General features: G+C 38.3%; 1 protein-coding gene across 1 annotated transcript in view; it reads left to right on the forward strand.

The window, feature by feature from the left end:
- The window catches only part of LOC122808297 (melatonin receptor type 1C-like), an 85,052-nt gene that overhangs the window by 7,381 nt on the left and 56,798 nt on the right, over nt 1–20,873 (forward strand). Inside the window, exon 2 of the mRNA XM_044079262.1 lies at nt 1,298–1,407. Within this exon, the coding sequence (XP_043935197.1) occupies nt 1,298–1,407 (110 nt within the window). The remainder of the gene's footprint in view (nt 1–1,297; nt 1,408–20,873) is intronic.

Genomic DNA, 20,873 nt, shown 5'->3' on the forward strand with positions numbered 1-20,873 from the left:
TCTGGAAGTTTTTCACTTAGCAATAGGGTTAAAAAAATTATGTCAATTGACATGGAGGGAAATGATGCACAGATGAGGACTGTAATGGACTAAATAATCCAATCAATATGATGGAAGGGTAGAAGCACTAAAGGTAATAGATGAAATGACAAGAACAATGAAGTTGAATGGGTAAGAGACATTGCATTTGTATGCAGATGGCAATATGAGGCTATTAAGATGGAAGAAAGTAAGAACAGTTAGTTTTTAAGGAGGCAGAGCTGCAGCACAATAAAATAAGTACGGTGTCCCAGTAAGGAAAGAAGTAGGGATTAGTTTAAATAAAATATAATAGTACAACATAAGATATGAAAGTTGTGAAGTAAGCATAGAAAGAAAGGGAAATGAGTGTGTTCTGGGTCTAACGTGATGTCACTTGGAAACCTTTTAAAGTGCTGGTTTAATGTTTCCTTGATAAAAGCATATGTAAAGAATGAACTGCAATTAATATTTTCCATAAAATAAAGAGCCTGTAAGTAAATGCTCTCAAATCTCTCTATTCAGGTGACGATGTCAGTTAATCATGCCATCAGCAACTTATGATTTCTGTAGGATAATTAAGAATTATATGATATATCCATTCTGACTAAAGAAACTAATGCAACCTCTTTTGGGACCAGTTTTCATTACTATATATCTGCTGGGACCACCTTACTTTATTATAAGATGTGGAGACCTGGCACTGAATAACATTAGCCTTTGTCTACAAATGAGATCCTAACATGCTTCATTCAACAGCTTATGATTTTATAAAGAATGCAATGGAAATAGGAAATGGATGTGGCCATTAATAGTAGAATAACAAACTTTAAATTAAAATGCTTCATAGCTGCTTAATTTTCCGAAAATAAACAGAGCATGATTCTGTTTTTTAATTTATGATACAGCAATACTGATGTCTGTATGCAATATATTCTTGAAAAAAATTAAAGTTAATTCAGCTTGCAAGTCTCTATTAGCTTTAGGTATGATTTTTTAAGCTGAGGGTGTAAAATATTAACAAGGTAGATTTCAAACACAGTGCATTGGTTAAAAGTCAGTAACTGCTATTTTCCTGAAAAATATATGTTTTTTTTAAGTGGAGCTCTTGAATTATCTTTTGGGGATTCCCTCTTTATATAAAATCTGCAACTAACCAGTTATTACTTCTTAGTTTTTCAAGTAGTTCCATGACTAGACTAGGTAGACTCAATATCTCTCTTAATAATTTAGGGTTAAGTTCCAACTACAGCACTTTTTCAATTAACCCTTCTGAAAGACTAACCATTTTTTTGACTACTGTGATGATTTTTATAACTATTATGGACATCTTTGGCAATACCTTGGTTATCTTATCTATCCTAAGGAACAAGAAACTGAGAAATGCTGGTAAGTACAAATAATAATAATAATCATAATAACAATAGCTAACTAACTAAATACATGTGCATGTTATATGTAGTCAAACAGCCTAGTTATAAATTGCCGTTTATATAGCAATGTATGCAACTGAGATACAAATGATACGACTTCCTGTAGATGAAACTGCTAAATTATTGTAATATTTCTCTAACATTTCTATAATAATAGGCAACAATATTTCTAAATGTTTTAAAAAATAATGAATCATGGTAGCTTGCTTTTACATGTGGCATTACATTCTTTATATTTGGGCAGCATTTTATTATTTAGATGTTTTAGCTTCATAAACATTTTTAAAAAAGCCTCATTATTTCTTTTTTGTGCTTGTTCCATGGCAGGAGCTGCTGACATTATTTGACCTACTCTGACACAATATTTTAATATAAACAAATCAGATAAAGCTCAAAAAAACTAAAAAAAAAGTAATGTTTTGAAGGCACTAATAGAATACTCTGGTTGTAATGACTGAAAATGTGATTGTCAACTGGGTGTAAAGGCACATGTGTAGAATAAGGTCATTGATAGGGAAGTGTGATCAACAGAATGTGCAGCATATAAATTCAAGCAATAAAATTATAGTTTAACATGATCCACTGAAAGGTAAATGGTGCAGGAAGATGTGGTGGCAGATCAGAATTCACAACAGAGAGTACTAAAGCAAAATGCTATAACAGCACCCTGTCCTGACCATCAAGAAAAGATGGAAGACAGTCTATACATGAGTGGATAGAAGGAGAAGAAAAGGAAAGAATCAATTATGCTCAGTGAAGAATAGAAATGGAGAGGGTGTCTACCCCAAAGGAAAGGAGAGTAAAGGGAAGGTAAGGAGAGAAAGGAAAGGAGAGGAAAGGGAAGGGAAGGGAAGGAGAGGAAAGGAAAGGAAAGGAAAGGAGAGGAAAGAAAAGGAAAGGAAAGGAAAGGCAAGGAAAGGAAAAGAACGCAGAGGAGAAGAAAGGAGAGGAAAGGAAAGGAAAAGCAAGGCAAGGAAAGGAAAGGAGAGAAGAGGGAAGGAGAGGAAAGGAAAGGAAAGGAGACAAAAGGAAAGGAAGGGAAAGGAATGGAAAGGCAAGGAAAGGAAAGGAGAGGAGGGGAAATGGAAGGGAAGGAAAGGAGAGGAAAGGAAAGGAAAGGAAAGGAGAGGAAAGAAAAGGAAAGGAAAGGAAAGGCAAGGAAAGGAAAAGAACGCAGAGGAGAAGAAAGGAGAGGAAAGGAAAGGAAAAGCAAGGCAAGGAAAGGAAAGGAGAGGAGAGACGAGAGGGAAGGAGAGGAAAGGAAAGGAGACAAAAGGAAAGGAAGGGAAAGGAATGGAAAGGCAAGGAAAGGAAAGGAGAGGAGGGGAAAGGAAAGGCAAGGCAAGGGAAGGAGAGGAGAGGAGAGGAAAGGAGAGGAAACAAAGGAAAGGAAAGGAGAGCTGAGGAAAGGAAATAAAGGAAAGGAGAGAAAAGGAGCGGAGAGGCAGTATGTATATATATGCAAGCACAACTTAAATCTATGGAATTGAAACAGAAAATTTACCTCAGGAATACCTATGTATATGACTAATGGATAGAGGCACCTACTAAATGCTTTATCCTATGCATGGGTCCCATGAAAGCATCTATGGTATGATCCAAGTTATTCTCATTAGGGGTGACATATGATGATTGACCACGGGATGGATAAGGCCAAACTATAATCAAATGGGATAGGTTATTTCAAGTGCAAAAAGTCAAACTGCCTAGTCTTAAAATGGCACTCAAGGGCAGCTAGCCTAGCAATTACCCATGGGCCAAAAGGAAAGGAAAAAGAAAAAAAAAAGTTTGCTAGAAAATTAAATGACATTTCCGAATGATATAGATGGTAAGTAGTGGATGGTCTAGTGGTGACAGGGGTGGGGTGACTCAGAAAAAGAAGTAAATTACAAACAGGAGAGACTGAGAAATGTAAATGAATAAAGAAGGGTCTCAATGGGAGTAATATGCATACAGGGCTAGAAGATTGTCAAAGACACATTAGAAAAGAAAAAAAAGTAAAGCCATTTATAGCCAATGGACTATGGCAATGTAGAGAAGGCAAGAAATAATTGTTGACAAAAGACAAAATGAATTGTGTATCACTGAAAATTGGTAATTTAGTAGTTTGAAAACAGGATGCTTAATACTAGTTCCTGGAGTTAAATATTGAGCTCAGTGAAAATAAACTGTCAGAGCACAGTAAGAAAATAAACATGTCATGCTGTATCATCTTAAGTTGGGGTGCTTGAGAGCATAAAGAGGAGGCAATATGCCGAAATCATTCACTACAGTCTGAGCAGAACATAACTCAAAAAGGATAGTGCACAGGGGAAAATGTTGTTGCAAAACATTCCCACATACATAATTAATATTTTGAAGTACTACATTAAGTATTTGAACAAAAACATTGTTTGAATATTTTGCTTCTTTTTTCTTTTTGTAACATTATGCAGAATTACTATGTTTCATTTATTTGTTGTTATCAAAATGTCTCTGCAAACATCAAAACCTTTAAAGCAGACATTTGATGCTGCGGATGAAGTATTGGAAGAAATGAATAATACTAGATTTATAACTTGATACACTGGACAGCATAGGTAACTGTTCTCCCAATCTCTAAAATGTATCAGACAGCCCTATCCAACGTTGATGTTCTTCAGCATTTATTCTTCTGATGTTAAATGCAGTGATTGTAACTTTTGAGAAATAAGTTACTTCAATAACTTTTGGATTAGCAGTGCAAGTGCACAATGATTTTATTTTAGCTTGATTTCTTGTAAACAGCAAGGATTAACATACTTAGGAAAGAGTCTGATTTAGATAATTAAGTGACAAACATGAGTGGGAAACTGATTTGAGTAATGATGTCACTGCAAGATAAAGAATTTTTTCAGAGTGTGAATGCGTACACAGCCATGCATTTTAACTCATATCACCTTATACTTTTTAAACCTTTTGGGCCAGATTCAATAACCCCCCCCCCCCACTAAGTGTACATGATCTGTATTCAGGAATATCCCTACCACAGCTTTTATGCTTTCTAATCACTCAGAAAGATTATATTAAGTGTACTTGTTGTCTCCACTTTGTGGTATCATTTATGAATCCCCCTCAGTATTTAAAGCTGCAAGAAGATCAGAAGGAAAACTATAATTAGGAGAAGGAAGGTGCGAGTTATGCTTGTGTTGCCTGTTCACTCAGAACAGTGTATAATTAGTGTACACTTAGTATAACTGTTAATGGATCCCAGGGCTTGTTTTTTCATATAGAGAGTTGAGTCAATCATGAATACATTCATAATGCCATACTGGATTTTTTGTTTTTGTTATATGAGCATTAATGATTGACTTGTTTATATGTACTGCCAAAAGTGCATAAGCACACCTGTCAGCTTTCTAACTAGGAGAATGACCGTTGTTACAAAAAACTCTTTAGATGAAAATATTAATATTTATGGTGACTATAAGTAGTTGACATATAATTTACTGAATGCATGCATTTAATTAAATGACTGCACAGCTGTAAAATATTTTGTAGAAAAAATAAAATAGCAAGCTAAGTACCCACTACCAAACAACAATGCATCTATTTGTCAACAGCTATTACAAATGTAGTTAAAGCCTGATGGTCTCTCTCACCCCCTTTTTAAAGGAAAAGAAATGCAAAATGAATTGTGATATGAAGATTTTTTTCCTTCAAATGACTGAATTTAATTTAAAATGAACCAAAGTACGATAAACTGATGCACAAACACTGTTGCCAGGAACCAACACTTCACACAGCCAGATAGAAAGTAAAATTTAATAGAAAACTGCTCCTTTTACACCACGAGAACAAGGTTGCAAAAACAAAATCACATGAAGCGCTTTTCATTTGGAAAATTACCAAACTTCTTCAGATATTAAACCCAGCACACTGGACTGATTTGAGAAAAACACTCCATGACGTAAATAATTGATTGATTGGTTAAAACACACTGAAGTTACAGTGATCATTAAAAGTTAAACACAATAACTTTTCATTTAACATGCTAAAAAGACATTTGACTTGTAGGAGTCGATCCTTTTAAAGAACTTTCATAAAAATATTGTGATGCTAAGACATGGTAACAATAAAAATAGAAATAAAAATAAAAATAAAAGTAATAAATGAAAGATAATTCAAGCACAAACCAAAGCATGGTGTGTGTAAACACAGTATCACGCTAAATATCTTAAAAAATGTGAGTGTGTGTATATATATGTCACGACAATGTACTTTTTACAATGTACTTGCTTAGATACCATTGAAGTATTATTTTGTGACACACATTTAAATTCATAAATAATTACTATGCCATTTATACTACTAGTGATTGATGAATAATTAGTTGTTCCAACAAGTTTACATAATAAAATATCTGAGTAGACTTTTCAGTTTCAGGATGCTTGTCAGAGAATATATTTCATTGATACCTGGGGAAGCAAAGGAATTAAGTTGCAGTTGCCTGGCTAAAGCATTATCCATTTTTTGTTTGTTAATAGCATAGCAGTGTTCATATATCCTGTCATGTAACCTACGGTCGGTCTTACCAACATAAAAGGTTGGACAGGCTTGGCACTGTGCAAGGTACACCACTGATTTAGAATTGCAGTTGAACTTGTCCTTAGAATAAAAAGTAATGTTTCTCACCCAAAATTTGTTACCTGTTACAATATAATTACAATACTGGCATGCATCACATCTATACATTCCCATGTTCTTATTAGTCGGTTTAATAGATGACTCCATCAATTTCTTTAAGTTCCGACCCTTCCTGTATGTGATAGTTGGATACTCCCCCTACTTGCCCAAGATCTCTTTGCCCACTGAAAATAAGTGCCAGTATTTTCTAACTATTTTTCTACTCACTGCCCCTGTCAAATGGACACTCAAGTTAACTGGACCAGTTGGCTTTTTAAAGTTCACCAAGGATTACCAGGAATCTTCAATTCATTATTAAGATGTTGACCTTTCCAAAAACATCCAGGAATTGAAATATATGGTGAAGATCTACAGAAAGAGTTCCTATTCAAACTCTTTCTTGCATTTTTCTAGTGCCCACCCTCTACAACAGAAAAAATATGTTGTGAAGGGTCAGCTAGTCCGGGCAGCCCGGATGGTTTCTAGTGAGGCAGACTTCCAATCAGAATGTTCCAAACTCAGGAACATGTTCCTCAATAGAGGATACCCTCCCAATTTTGTGGCCGGGATTATCAATGAGGTCCAGTTAAAAAAGATCTCAAGGTGTGTATAAGCCCATTTTGAATCAATGCACTACAAATGAACCATATGGTCCAGTTAACTTGAGTGTCCATTTGACAGGTGCAGTGAGTAGACAGGAGGGTGGAACTAACCAACATAGGATTTTTTCACTTTCCTTTATTTTTACATTCAGTGCAGAAGCTGGGAAAATCCGCAAAATAGTTAGAAAATACTGGCACTTATTTTCAGTGGACAAAGAGATATTGGACAATTTGGGGGAGTATCCAACTGTCACATACAGGAAGGGTCGGAACTTAAAGAAATTGATGGAGTCATCTATTAAACCGACTAATAAGAACATGGGAATGTATAGATGTGATGCATGCCAGTATTGTAATTATATTGTAACAGGTAACAAATTTCAGGTGAGAAACATTACTTTTTATTCTAAGGACAAGTTCAATTGCAATTCTAAATCAGTGGTGTACCTTGCACAGTGCCAAGCCTGTCCAGCCTTTTATGTCGGTAAGACCGACCGTAGGTTACGTGACAGGATATACGAACACTGCTCTGCTATTAATAAACAAAAAATGGATAATGCTTTAGCCAGGCACTGCAAGGAAAACCACGGCCATGTATTCAAGTTTAGGGTTATATCACAAGTAAGCCCACATGACAGTGTAGATACCTAGATAGCAATATAGCTAAGTTGCATCTTGAAGAGAGTGAATTAAAATGGCAACTGCAACTTAATTCCTGTGCTTCCCCAGGTATCAATGAAATATATTCTCTGACAAGCATCCTGAAATTGAAAAGTCTACTCAGATACTCAGATAATGTATTATGTAAACTTGTTGGAACAACTAATTATTCATCAATCACTAGTAGTATAAATGGCATAGTAATTATTTATGAATTTAAATGTGTATCACAAAATAATACTTCAATGATATCTAAGCAAGTACATTGTAAAAAGTACATTGTCGTGACATATATGTGTATATATATATATATATATATATATATATATATATATATATATATATATATTTTTTTTTTAGGATATTTAGTGTGATACTATGTTTACACACACCATTACACCATGTTTTGGTTGGTGCTTGAATTATCTTTCATTTATTACTTTTATTTTTATTTCTATTTTTATTTTTACCATGTCTTAGCATCACAATATTTTTATGAAAGTTCCTTAAAAGGATCGACTCCTACAAGTCAAATGTCTTTTTAGCATGTTAAAAGAAAAAGTTGTTGTGTTTAACTTTTAATGATCACTGTAACTTCAGTGGGTTTTAACCAATTAATCAATTATTTACGTCATGGAGTGTTTTTTTTTTCAAATCAGTCCAGTGTGTTGGGTTTTGTATATGAAGAAGTTTGGGCATTTTCCAAATGAAAAGCACTTCATGTGATTTTGTTTTTGCAACCTTGTTCTCATGGTGTAAAAGGAGCAGTTTTCTATTAAATTTTACTTTCTATCGGGCTGTGTGAAGTGTTTTGTTCTGGCAACAGTGTTTGTGCATGAATTTAATTTAACAAATGACAAATTTGAATTTGAGAGACATGTTTTCTCTGCATTAAGGAGCCCTTCTGTGTGGAACCTGCATAGCCTCCCTGTGTTTGTATGGGTTTCCTCCAGATGCTTCAGTTTCCTCCCACATTCCAAAGATATGCAGTAGGTGGACTGGACACTCTAAAATGGCCATAGGTGTGAGTGCGCATGTGAGAATGTGGTGTGGAAGAACTACAGTGGCAGGTTTAGACACCCAGTGCTGTAAACCTTGACTCTAGTTGATTGGCACTGTGCAAGTGACGCCCCAGCCCCATGTGCAAAAAAAAAAAAAAAAATTGGGAAAAGGGGTTGTGGATGCTTGGATGGATGGATGAATGAGGGTTATGGCTTCTGGCAAGGTTTCAGTGCTTGTAAATTTAGTGCGGGTAGGACAGAAGATTTTTTTTTTTTTTATTTGTTTAGTAAATCACTTCTAAACAGCAAATCATCAGCTGAACCTAGAAATTGATGATTAGTTAGTCATGCAGCATAGTGATGAGTTATGTGTGGACAATTCTGCTAAATGTCTACTTAATGTCTTTGGTGGACTCTCTTATGCTTGGCTTGCTCTTGATTTCACTTAATTTATTTATATTGAGGGAAATATTCACAAAGTTATTTTTAGGAAAAAATTTTGTTAAATGCGTATCTGAATCTTGCTAATGTAAATTATTCTTTCTTATTGGACCCTGTGTCATATTTTCAGTTTGATAGGGGAAACCATGTTACAGACTGTAGTTATTAGAGACACTGTTCATGACAATGGATTTATTAAGGAAAATATATGAGGCTAATACTTTTCAGTATATAAATTATTAGACTGTCAAACTACTAAGCTTTTAGAGTTAGAGAGAGGTCAGTAAATTAATGTTCTGAGTTGTGCCATATCCTTCTAGTACAGTAAAAGTGCAAACAATGTATGGAGTAGCATAAATAGACTTTTGTAAAGTGACCCAGTGATCACTAGGGCATGGAGGATTCAGTGTATACTTAATGTTTTGGATGCTGTAATCTTAATAGCATGTCATGGTGTAATAGGCAATAGTCTGCTCAGAAGATGGTCTATTTGCTATCTTCAAGGTTGGTACCTAAGGACAATTAATGTAAAGGTTGCAACACTTGTGAATATGTTAAGATATCAGATTTATCTTCTCATCCTCTGACCAAGAGCACAAAATCTGAAGCAGTTTATTAAATGTGAAACTGCACTTCTGCCTTTTTTTTATTTTTCTGCTACTATATGCAAGTTAGACAGTGAGAAATAAATTTGCAAGTGGAAGAACAAACCAGGAATATGTTGTGCTCTACAAGTGATAACCCTGTTGGTCTGCACACTGGTTAGGATTGGGACAAGTGGCTCATATGGCACACTGCAAAAATATTCAATTTTAGGTTTAAGTGTTTTAAACTAATCACAGCATAAAAATATAGTGAACTGATAACAACAAGCAATAATAAAAAAGGACAACATACAAAATACATAATTAAACATAAATATATATAAGACAGCAAAACAAATGGAAAATGTAGTAAAACCGAATAACAGCAAAACAACTGACATAACAATAAAAGGGAAAGCCATTCATATACTAGACTGGATAAATTTGTCTTCAGGAAACATGTAAATCCATTTAAAATTGAGTTTCATCTCAGCCAACTAGATAGTAGGTTCCTTAGTCACAGCCCTTGATGTACAAAAGCCAGACTCCTGGAAGATTCAAGCCATGCCACAAGAACCACTAATAACTCCTGGGAGGCCAAGCATAGTGACCAGTTGACTCATTCCATGTCACTAAATCCTGCAGATAAGGCAGATCTTGGCCATGTAATATTAACTTAATCAAAATTAGAACTTTTCAGATGATTCATTGTCTTACTGGGAGACAGTGCAATGCATCAATAATTGGTGTAAAATTATGTTACCTAGGAATATTTGTAAAGTAGCCCATATATGGAGTTTTGCACAAGCTCTAGGAGATAAATCTCAGAATCTAGTAGCAACATGTACAGAAAGCTATGGTAGCCCATGTGGGAAGACAGTAGTGCATGTGTCAAAGTAGAAGAATTTCCAGGTTAGAATGAGTCACTTAATGAGGGAGATATTCTTTTATGTCATAGCAACACTTCTTATGGTTTGAGTGTACAACCTATCAGGGGTTTGTTCCAGGACAGGATTAAGTAAGTATGAAGATGTTGTATACACAAAAACATAACACTTCAATTATTTATTTTATTTATTTATTAACATTTGTTGACTGGGAAAGTCCACTGTGTCAGGAACCCATTTTCAGTGGAAGCCTGAGGAGAAAAGTTCCACAAATAATACAGAGAAAAAATAAAATTTAACAGTATTGATAAACATTGATTCCAATACTTACAAGACTTATAAAATTCAAACAAAAAATTAGTAATCAGTACATAATATAATCACAGATAACGAAATACAGTCAAGTTCATGAGTTCATTATTACATTTTGGCATTGCATAAAACATGGCAGTTATTGCAGAACACATAGTGGTACTTCAGCTGCATTACCAGCATGGTAGTAATCATCTGAACTGTGGATGTAGCTTAGTATTAATTAGGGAAGGCTTTATGCTGGCTTGATTGTTTTGCAGTTTCAAGAGACGTTATTTAGGAAATATGTTTTTAATGCTGATTTAAATGTCTTTGTACAGTCTGTTTGGGTAATATGGGAGGGTAAGGAGTTCCACTGTTTTGCAGTGCTCTGGGAGAATAAGCATTGTCCAGCTCTTTTATTGTGTTCGGTTACAGTTAAGAGCAATTTGTTGGAGGATCTAAGTGTACGTGTAGGAGTATAAGTTTGGAGTATAGAGGAGAGTGCTGGGCAGGTATTTGGTTTGGATTCCTATTGGAACATCGAATTTTCAATTGTTTGAATCAGTAAAGGTCGACCTTTAATGATTGAACAATTGAAAATTTGAAATGTTCAAAATGAACATAAAAAAAAAAAAGAAAAAGTAAAGGGTGTAGGCCGGGGGGCAAGCCCCCCTGTACCCCCCACCCTCCACTACTTAAATATACCAACTCTGAGATCACGCTATAGTGTAGGAAAGGCAAATCTTCCCTTTCCTCACCATGGTTCATTAACTGGGTCTATATCATAACATTGAAGTCTAAAAACTTCGAATGTTATAATATCGAACCCATTCAGTCGAAACACCACAAAACTGAACAGTCAGAATAGCGAATTTCTTCCCAGGGAAAACAATTTGCTGCTCCGACAAACATACACACAACTCAAGCACACCAAAATAAATAATCCGCACACATACACTTCACAAAACCCTACACTAAACCAGACATACACCACTAACTATCCACTTACCTTAACCCAACCCTAATCCTAAGGTCCCTAACCATTGCACACTCACCTTACCCGCTCCCTAACCCTAACTCACCTACCCAACCCTAACTCTCACGTCCACACAATCGCACACTTACCTGACCAGTGCCCTAACCCTAACTCACCTAACCCATGCCCAATCGCACACTCACCTTCATTCGCACACTTACCTTAACCCGGTCCATAACCTTCATTCCACAGTTGAGGAAATAGCAAAGCTGCAGAAATGGCCCACTGAATACTTTCCCTAGGAAAGTATTTGGTATTCTGCAGCTTTGCTATTTCAAGCATTCACTCTACTGGGTTTGATATTATAACAGTCAAAGTTTTTAGACTTCGATGTTATAATATAGACCACATTAAAGTGCAATATCAGAGTTGGTATATTTAAGTAGTGGGGGGAGGGGTATGCAGATGGACTTGCCCCCCTGCTTTAACCCATCAGGGTATGTTGTCTTTGTTTTTTTTTGTTTTTTTATTTTCAAAGTTATGGAACTTCGATCATATGGTGTCGACCATATGGTATTCGAAGTTCCGTAACTTCTATTTTCTAATAGGTAACCATTTGGTTTATAAATTAGTTTATAGGCTAGCATTAATTGGGTATAACAGAGGTAGTTAGGAAATTCAAGCCAGTTCAGTTCAGTGATTGCTTGGCAGTGGTGTGAGCGGTTAGACTTTCCTGAGGCAAATTTAGCTATTTTATATTAGTAAGATTGAAGCTTGTTGCTGTGGAATGAGTGAAGGTTAGTGAAGATGGCATTACCGTATAGAAGGGAAGGGAAGGGATGAGTAAGGTATTTGCCAGTTTTGTTTTGGTGTGATTGTCTAAGTAGAGTTTATGATGATAAACTTTGCCTAATTTAAAGTGTGTTTTCTTTATTGCATCATGAATGTGTGATTCAAAGGTGAGTTTGTCGTCTATTGTAATGCCTATTATTTTGGCAGATTTTACTATTTCTATTTCTGTCTTTAGAAAGGATTTTGAGATTTATATCTAGTGGTTTTGAAGAGAATAGTAGAAGTTTTTTTTTTTTGGCATTTAGCAGCAGTTGTGCATTATTTAGCCACGATTCTTTTTCTGTAAATGCATTTTGAGTGATTATGAGGAGGTCAGAGAAATTGTTAGAGGTTGTTGATTAGTGTTGAATTGTTGGCGTATTGGATAATATTACCCAGTTTGGAGGCTTTGTGAAGGTTATTAATAAAGATATTAAAGAGTAGTGATCCCAGAATGGAACCCTGTGGGACTCCTATGCTATTTGCCAGATAATCACATTGGACGTTATATCATCTTACTGATTGTTGCCTTTTGTTTAGGTATGAGGTAAACCAGCTAACTGAGGGATTTGGGGGATCAACAAATTTTTGTTAGTTGAATTAGAAGTTTAGTATGTGATACTGTGTCAAAAGCCTTAGATAGATCCAGTAAGATTACTGAAGTAGGGTGACCAGTAATCTAAGGCTTTATTGATAGTATCAGCAAATGAGAGTAGGGCTGTAATAGTGCTGTGCCCTGGGCAGATGCTGTGTTGGGTGGGAGACAGGAAATCACTATCCATGAGGTATTTGTAATGTATATATGTGCAACTAAGCTAAAGCCAAAGGGATAATAGTCAATGATTATGTTCTGACTGTAATTAATAAAAACAATAATGTTCAAAGGAAATATTGATTATTTCAGGTGCATGTGCATGAACACTTTTGATTATTTCAGGTATGTTTTGTGTGTGTGTGTGTGTGTGTGTGTGTGTGTGTGTGTGTGTGTGTGTGTGTGTGTGTGTGTGTGTGTGTGTAGGTTCATAGTTTTGTAGGGTCCTTGGTTCATAGTGCATACTAGACTAATGGCCACTGCAGCCTTTATAAACCTACCCAATAATCACAATTGTATCATGCTAGTTTATTTGCTTTCAAGGTTATTTTTAAGTTGTATACGTAAGCTGTGGAAAGATTTACAGGCTGCATCTGTCCATTAGAGATACAGATGTTAGACCCTGGATGCATGCCTGATTTCCCATCCAGTGATCCAGGTTTCTGTTTAAAAGGGTTAGGGAAGAGATCTGCTTCACTTTGACTAGCAGCCTGTTCCACAGAAGGGGGATCTCAGAGACAGATACTTGTCTCTGTCCCTCCAATTTGTCCTGTTCATGTCACAAGTAAAGTTTAAATCCTTAAATCAAATAATTCTGATGCTATTCATTTTGCAGATATGCAAAATGTCCATCAGAGTGGGGTACAAGGACGCCAGGTTTAAATCACCTCTCAACAGTCTATAGGAAATTGAGTATAGAGAAACAGCTCTTCTTGAACTCTACTTCTAATCTAACCAGCCTATTCTCTATCTGAAAAGTTCAGCTCTACTTGATTCCTAAGTAGACTATTCTCTATCTGGAAAGCTTAGCACTTGCTCCTAAAGTACTTTTTACTCTGATATAGCACTTTTTTATTATACATAGTACTCCATCAGCCTAAAACCCCCTTCTCGATCACCCACATCCCTCGAAGTCTTTTCAAACTCAGTTACATAAAGTTTTTGTTTTTTTCCTTCTAGCATGTCGAGGGGTCAGTTGCTAGCGTCCTCTCCTGCTCAGCTGGTGAATCTGGGAATATTGAGGCAATGTTACAATTGCCTCATGTACACAGACAACCCTCTCCTTCTCCCACAAAACACAAATACATGCGAGAGATGCAACTATATAGCCAAACTGGAGGCTGAGCACTCTCAACATAGGACTGGCAAGACCAGACAGGAGGAGAAGGTAACCACACACACCACAAACCCAGTCTCACATAGTACTATAACAACTTCAAATCATACACATAAACACACAAAGACATACTCGGAGGCTCTGATCAAAATCTACCAAAACAGCAGAGGCCACCAAAGCAGACACCCAAACAACTGCCACCTCAGGACACAACACATGCAACACATAGACCACAAAGTCAGTGTGCCAAACAGTCACAACCCTTAAGGCCAAATACAATGCCAGACACACTCGTCATAGGTGACTCCATAGTCAGACACACTGACATCCCACTACCAGACTGAGTAAGAAGAAGGTCACAGTAAGCTGCCTGTTGGGCGCTAGAATCCGCCACATAACGCAAGCACTCAGGTCACTCAACAGCAAGTACAAGTATGACTCAGTCATTGTCCATGCTGGTGTGAATGACCTGAGACGTACCTCCCTGGACTACATGAAAAGAGACATAGAGGAGCTCTCTGATTATGTAGCCCAGGCAGGTATGACCCTGACCTTGAGCAGTATCCTACCTTCACCAAGAATGATGCCACAATACAGAGACAAGATGATCAGCTTTAATAATTGGCTTAATCTCTGGTGTCATTCAAAGGGGATCCAATGTCTGTCTGCCTGGGATGACATGCTGGACAAGCCACGCTGCTTCGCAAGGGACGGCTTGCACCTGTCACCCCTAGGCTTCCGGATTTTGGCAAAGGCTCTTGCCACCCCCATAGTGCCTTTTTTAGTCAAGGCTCAAATTCTAAATCTACCACCCTAGAACACAAAAAAGAAAAAAAACTAAGGGTAATGCTGCTCAATGCCAGAAGTCTCAACCTCAAGATGCACGCACTCGAAGCCCTTCTCAGTATGGAGAACATTGATGTCTGTGCTGTGACTTGAAACCTGGTTCAAGGCTCCTGAGAGCACCCCAGCACTATCAGGTTTTACCTCATATCATGCGTTTCGGCCCTAAAATCTGGACCACACCAAGAAAGGAGGGGGGGTATCCATATTCATCAAGGATACCCACACCTCCAGGTTGGTGGCAACGCACGAGGCATCGGAGACCATCCAGGTGCAATTAACCATAGGCAAGACTGCTCTGCAATTTGTAGCATGTTACAGGCCACCCTCTCAAACTCAGGAACCTCACACAGCTTTCCTGAAAACACTGGAGGGGATAAATGTATCTCCAAATACCATCATATTAGGTGATTTCAACTATCCGAATATAGACTGGGATCATTACTCAAGCCCCAACACTCTAGCCCAAAGGTTCTTAGAGTTCATAAACTCTAATGCCATGGAACAACTAGTCACCATCCCCACAAGAGGAGAAAACATACTAGATCTCATCATCATGAACATGGGGACACAATGTTCAACACCGGAAGTATACCCCTCATTGGAGAGATCAGATCATAAACTAATCTCACTGGAAGTCCACATCCCGCCCCCACCCCAGATAAAAAAGACCACAGTGAAGAACTTCTCAAAAGCCGACTTCACACTTCTTAAGACTGGTGTGGTTTCCTTCAAGGCCCCCGAGCCAGCGGAAAACATTAGCCAAGCCGCTGAATCACTTACAAATGCCTTCTACCAGCACTTCCAGGACTGCATGGATCAGGCAATCCCAAACAAAACAAAGACTCTTTGCAACAAAGGCAAGCGCCCAGTCTGGTGGACCCCAGCCGTAAACAAGCTCTACAATAAAAGGAGAAAGCTACTACAAGATAGAGCAAAATCCTTAAAAGGGAAGACACCCTCGATCATTATAAGTAAAAAACTACGATCACTCATAAAATCATCCAAGGCAAATTTTGAGAGAAAAATCACTAAGGATTCAAAAGACAATCATAAGGCCTTTTTTAGCTATGTTAGAAACCTGGGAGGAAACTCCCAGATATGCTCAGAATTAGTTCAAAATTATGTAAAAATCACTGAACCAACAGACATTGCCAACATACTGGCTGACAGGTTCAGTGCAAATCTCCCCCCCCCCCAAAAGGAGAGATATCTATACCAGTGGATTGTAGCCCCCCAAACATCTCAAGTGCTCAGGTGAAAACTGCTCTCTCCAAGGCGAAAAACACAGCATCTATGGGACCAGATGTTGTCCCCGGTTGTGTGCTCCACGAACTCAATGAGGAATTAAACCCGCAGTTAGGGCAGGTGTTTAATCTTAGCCTCACCTCAGGATACGTACCCAAGGAGTGGTGTACGGCAACTGTGGTCCCACTTCACAAAGGTGGTGCCTCCACTGACCCTGGAAATTACCACCCCATCAGCTTAACAAGCCTGGTCTGCAAAGCCATGGAGAGGATCATAATGGAACTCATAAATAAAGACATAGGGGACTTACAGACATTGGATCCAACCCAGTTTGGCTTTGTCAAGGGCAGATCATGCCTCTTAAACCTGGTTGACTTTTTTGAAACAGTCACCAAGGCCATTGATGAGGGCAAGGCAGTCCACACAGCCTACCTTGACCTTGCAAAAGCTTTCGACACAATACCCCACTCGGATATCATTGAAAAACTCACCAGCTTAAATGTAAACCCATACGTCACAAGATGGGTTGCAAACTGGCTAAGTGACAGAACCCACAGGGTCAGAGTTGCTGGCGCCATGTCAGACTCCAAGCCGGTCACAAGTGGTGTCCCACAGGACTCAGTCCTGGGCCCCCTCTTGTTCGGCATCTACTTTTCAGAAGTACAGGCAAACACAGGAGGATTATGGCTGACAAAGTTTGCAGATGACTGCAAACTGGGCGCCATAGTTGAAAACACATCAGACACAGATATCCTTCAGAAGGGTCTCATAGAAACGAATAACTGGTGCCAGAGCCATGGCCTAAAGTTAAACGCCAAAAAATGCATAGTCATACCCTTCGGGAAAAACAAGGTTACCCCAAGCTACCATATAGGTGGCAATCCACTAAGCACAGAAGAGGTTATCAGGGATCTGGGGACCCAGGTTGACAGTAACCTTTTGTTTGACACTCACATTGCCAAAGTAGTTAGGAAGACCTTCTACATTGCCCACCTGATCATGAAGGGATTCACATCTAGATCAAGGGAGGTCATTGTTCCCCTATACTCATCACTCATCAGACCAATGATTGAGTACAATGCCCCATTCAGAATGTATCTTACCCGACACCTGCAGCAATTGGAAAGGCCCCAAAAGTTCCTCACCAAAAGGATAAAGGGTCTCAAAAATATGTCTTATGCTGCCCGACTGAAGGAACTCCAGCTCTATTCAGTCGCATACCGTCTGCTCAGAGGTGACCTGTGCCTGACATACAAGGCCATGTCCAACCTGGAATTAATGAACATGCTCCACCTCAAAAAATCTAAATCCATCAGAACTACAACAGCAAGAGACTTAAACCTTAACACGGTTATAAATAGGACGTGCTGGAGGGACAGATTCATCACCCAGAGACTCCCTATGCTGTGGAACAAAATCCCGGTACATGTGAGGCAGAGCACCTCGCTGGCTTTGTTCAAGAGAAATCTGGACCAATGGATGGGAGATCGCAGGTTTAACCCGGGGATCACCTCAGTGTCACTGCTGGACAGAGGCATGGCAAAATAATGGGCATAGTCAAACTTAAGGGGTGGTGAAAGCCACAAAACTTTGGGCTAGGCTTATAAATGCCCTAGGGCAGATAGCCTAGTATGAACCTATGAACCTATGAACATAGGACATGCTGTTTATGCCCTGTATTTTTTTTGTTACAAACCTCTGTGGACATTTCATTTGTTGCATATGCCTGGTCAAGTACATATCAAAGAAGGTGTTGTACTAAATGCTGGGGCCTAAAGTAGGCTGAATACAGTAGAAAGATGGCTTTCTTGGCCTCAGGTGCCATGCAGTTGTTGATATTTTGGACAGCATTGAATGATTTCCTAATCACCTTAGATAAAGATCTGTTGAAAGCCAGGATACTGCCTACATTGAACCCAAATCACTGACTGATAGCTCTAGTGTGTGTGTGTGTGTGTGTGTGTGTGTGTGTGTGTGTGTGTGTGTGTGTGTGTGTGTGTGTGTGTGTGTGTGTGTGTATTTTTTTTTTGGCGGGGATATCTGCAAAAATAATGATAATCTTATTTTCAACATCCTTCAGATGTACCTTTCAACTAGCAGAGTATAATAAGCAAATGGAGCCATATAAGGAAAATTAGGTCAAAAGCAACATAAGCAGGAAATGAGTCAAGATTTAGCATGTAGACAATTGGTCAAATGAACAAAAATATAGAGCAAATGTTTGGGAGGCCCTCATACTTTCATTTGCAATGAAGGTTGTGGTGCCCCAAAATGTAACAGTGTAAGTGTGTGTGTCTGCATGTGTGTATGTGCGTGTGTTTGTGCGTGCGACTGTGCGTGTGTTTGTGTGAGTGTGTGTCTGAAACAACCTGAAGTGTATTACTATAGGAAGAATTTCTTTCACCTGATCATGATCAATGTCCCCAGTCAGGAAGTTATTTTTTATTGGGGAGGGGGGGTGTAGTCTGTGTAAGAAATAGTATTCTATTGATTGTTTGATTCCTTCTTCAAAGAAGTCTAATCTGTCAAAATAAATTGGCAAGCTTAGACATTTTGTTTTACTTACCCTGAGGTTCTATGACCTTGTATCAATCATTGTTGCTAAAGAAGTGCAGAGGCAAATCCCTTACATGGAGGTGAGGAGATGGGAGGGGATTTGCTTCACAAGGGGGAAAATAGATTTAGGCGGTTGAAGGTTCAAGGGTGGATTTGCCTACTGTGATTCAGTCAAAAGTTACTTGCACAACTAATCCATATGTATGTCAAAGCTGTTCTCCAATAGACAATAGTTAAATTATCCAAGCAGAATCGTCATGTGCAATGTGTGTGTGTGTGTGTGTGTGTGTGTGTGTGTGTGTGTGTGTGGGGGTACATATGTATTAATGTGTGTGTGTGTGTGTGTGTGTGTGTGTGTGTGTGTGTGTGTGTGTGTGTGTGTGTGTGTGTGTGTGTGAGAGACTGCTCTGAGGCTATACAAACTAATATGACTAGACTTTGTGGATTAATGATGAAATAATAAAATGAGGGTATACATTGTTACAAATGACATATGAGGAATCATGCTTGCATAGTACTTTGCTTAGGAGAAGGTAAGTATATTCTAAGCTAACATAAGCAGGGGCCTTTTAAGCCTAGTCATGCATCTCAAACACATCTGGCAAATTTAATGACCCTAAAATTATTCTAAGTGTTATACATAGGCTGGAGTTAGGTTAAGCATTGCAGTCCACCACTGTCCATTATGGACAAGGATGACAGGTGAGTTTTCATTTTCCTATCCACTGGTCGAAATTATTCTTGAGTTGGGTTGGGGTGAACTCTATATCACATGAATGGGAAGTCTGTTCCACAGAAATGCTATGCACTGAGATACATACCTATCCCTCCAACATGACCTATTTGTGTTGCAATCAAGGTTTAAGTCCCTCCATTGCGTAAGTCTAGTACTATTTGTTTTGTAGATATGGAAAAGGTCCATTAGAGCAGGATCTAAGTATGCCTTGCATGCCATGCATATATCTTCCCTCAAAAGCCTGTAGGAGGCTAGGTATATGGATAGGACTATAAGGTGATTCACGCAGGCCATTTTTTCATTTCTTTTCTTTTTTTTTTTTTTACGCCCTGTATCCTTTTTGTGAGGAACCTCTGTTGACATTCCAGTTGTTGCATGTGCTTGGAGAGGTACATACAGAAGATTGAATTGTACTCAATGATCAATCTGGTTAGGGGCAAATACATTGGAAAAATGACTTCAGTGGACCTAGATGCCATACCCTTGCTTATAAGTTGTGCAATATAGAATGATTTCCTTACTGTCATAGAAACACAACAGTCAAAGTCCAAGTTTCTGTCTACATGCATCCCCAGATCAATGGCTACATGATCTAATTATAGGGCAATGTTATCAATGAGTTAGTTTCCAAGGATAGCCAATTTTCCTATAGAATACTATAATTCTGTTATGCATTTCCTGACATTGAGTTTTAGGCCATGGCTCTGACAACAGTAGTTTGTCTGATCCTGCCCTTCTTGGAGGATATTAGCACCCAGAGGGGAGTTTATGACTGCACCTAATTTATAATCATCTGCAAACTTGGTCAGCAAGAGAGGTCCTTGAGTTTGACTTTAACATCAGAGTAGTAGATTCCAAAAAGAAGCAGATGCAGCACAGAATTCTCACGGAATCCTCTAGTGACTGGCCTCTTTGTAGAAGTAGACTCCCAAATCTTATCTTCCCGGGTCCTATCTGAGAGTCACCTTGCTGTCCAGTGGGTGACATAGGGGTTTATTCCATGGGTTTGTTTGCAATGCAAAGGCTGGGAGCTACATCAAATGCCTTAGTCAGGTCAAGGCGGGTAGTAAATACCATTATGCCATTATCCATTACTTTGGAGACTTTCTCTAAAAGGTCCACTGGGTTGATTAGGCATGATCTACCCTTGACAAAATCAGACTGGGTTGGTTCCAGTGTCTGTAGATTTCC

The sequence above is a fragment of the Protopterus annectens genome, chromosome 8.part0 (genome assembly GCF_019279795.1).
Source record: "Protopterus annectens isolate FY-2018-M chromosome 8.part0, PAN1.0, whole genome shotgun sequence".
Lineage (NCBI taxonomy): Eukaryota > Metazoa > Chordata > Ceratodontiformes > Protopteridae > Protopterus > Protopterus annectens.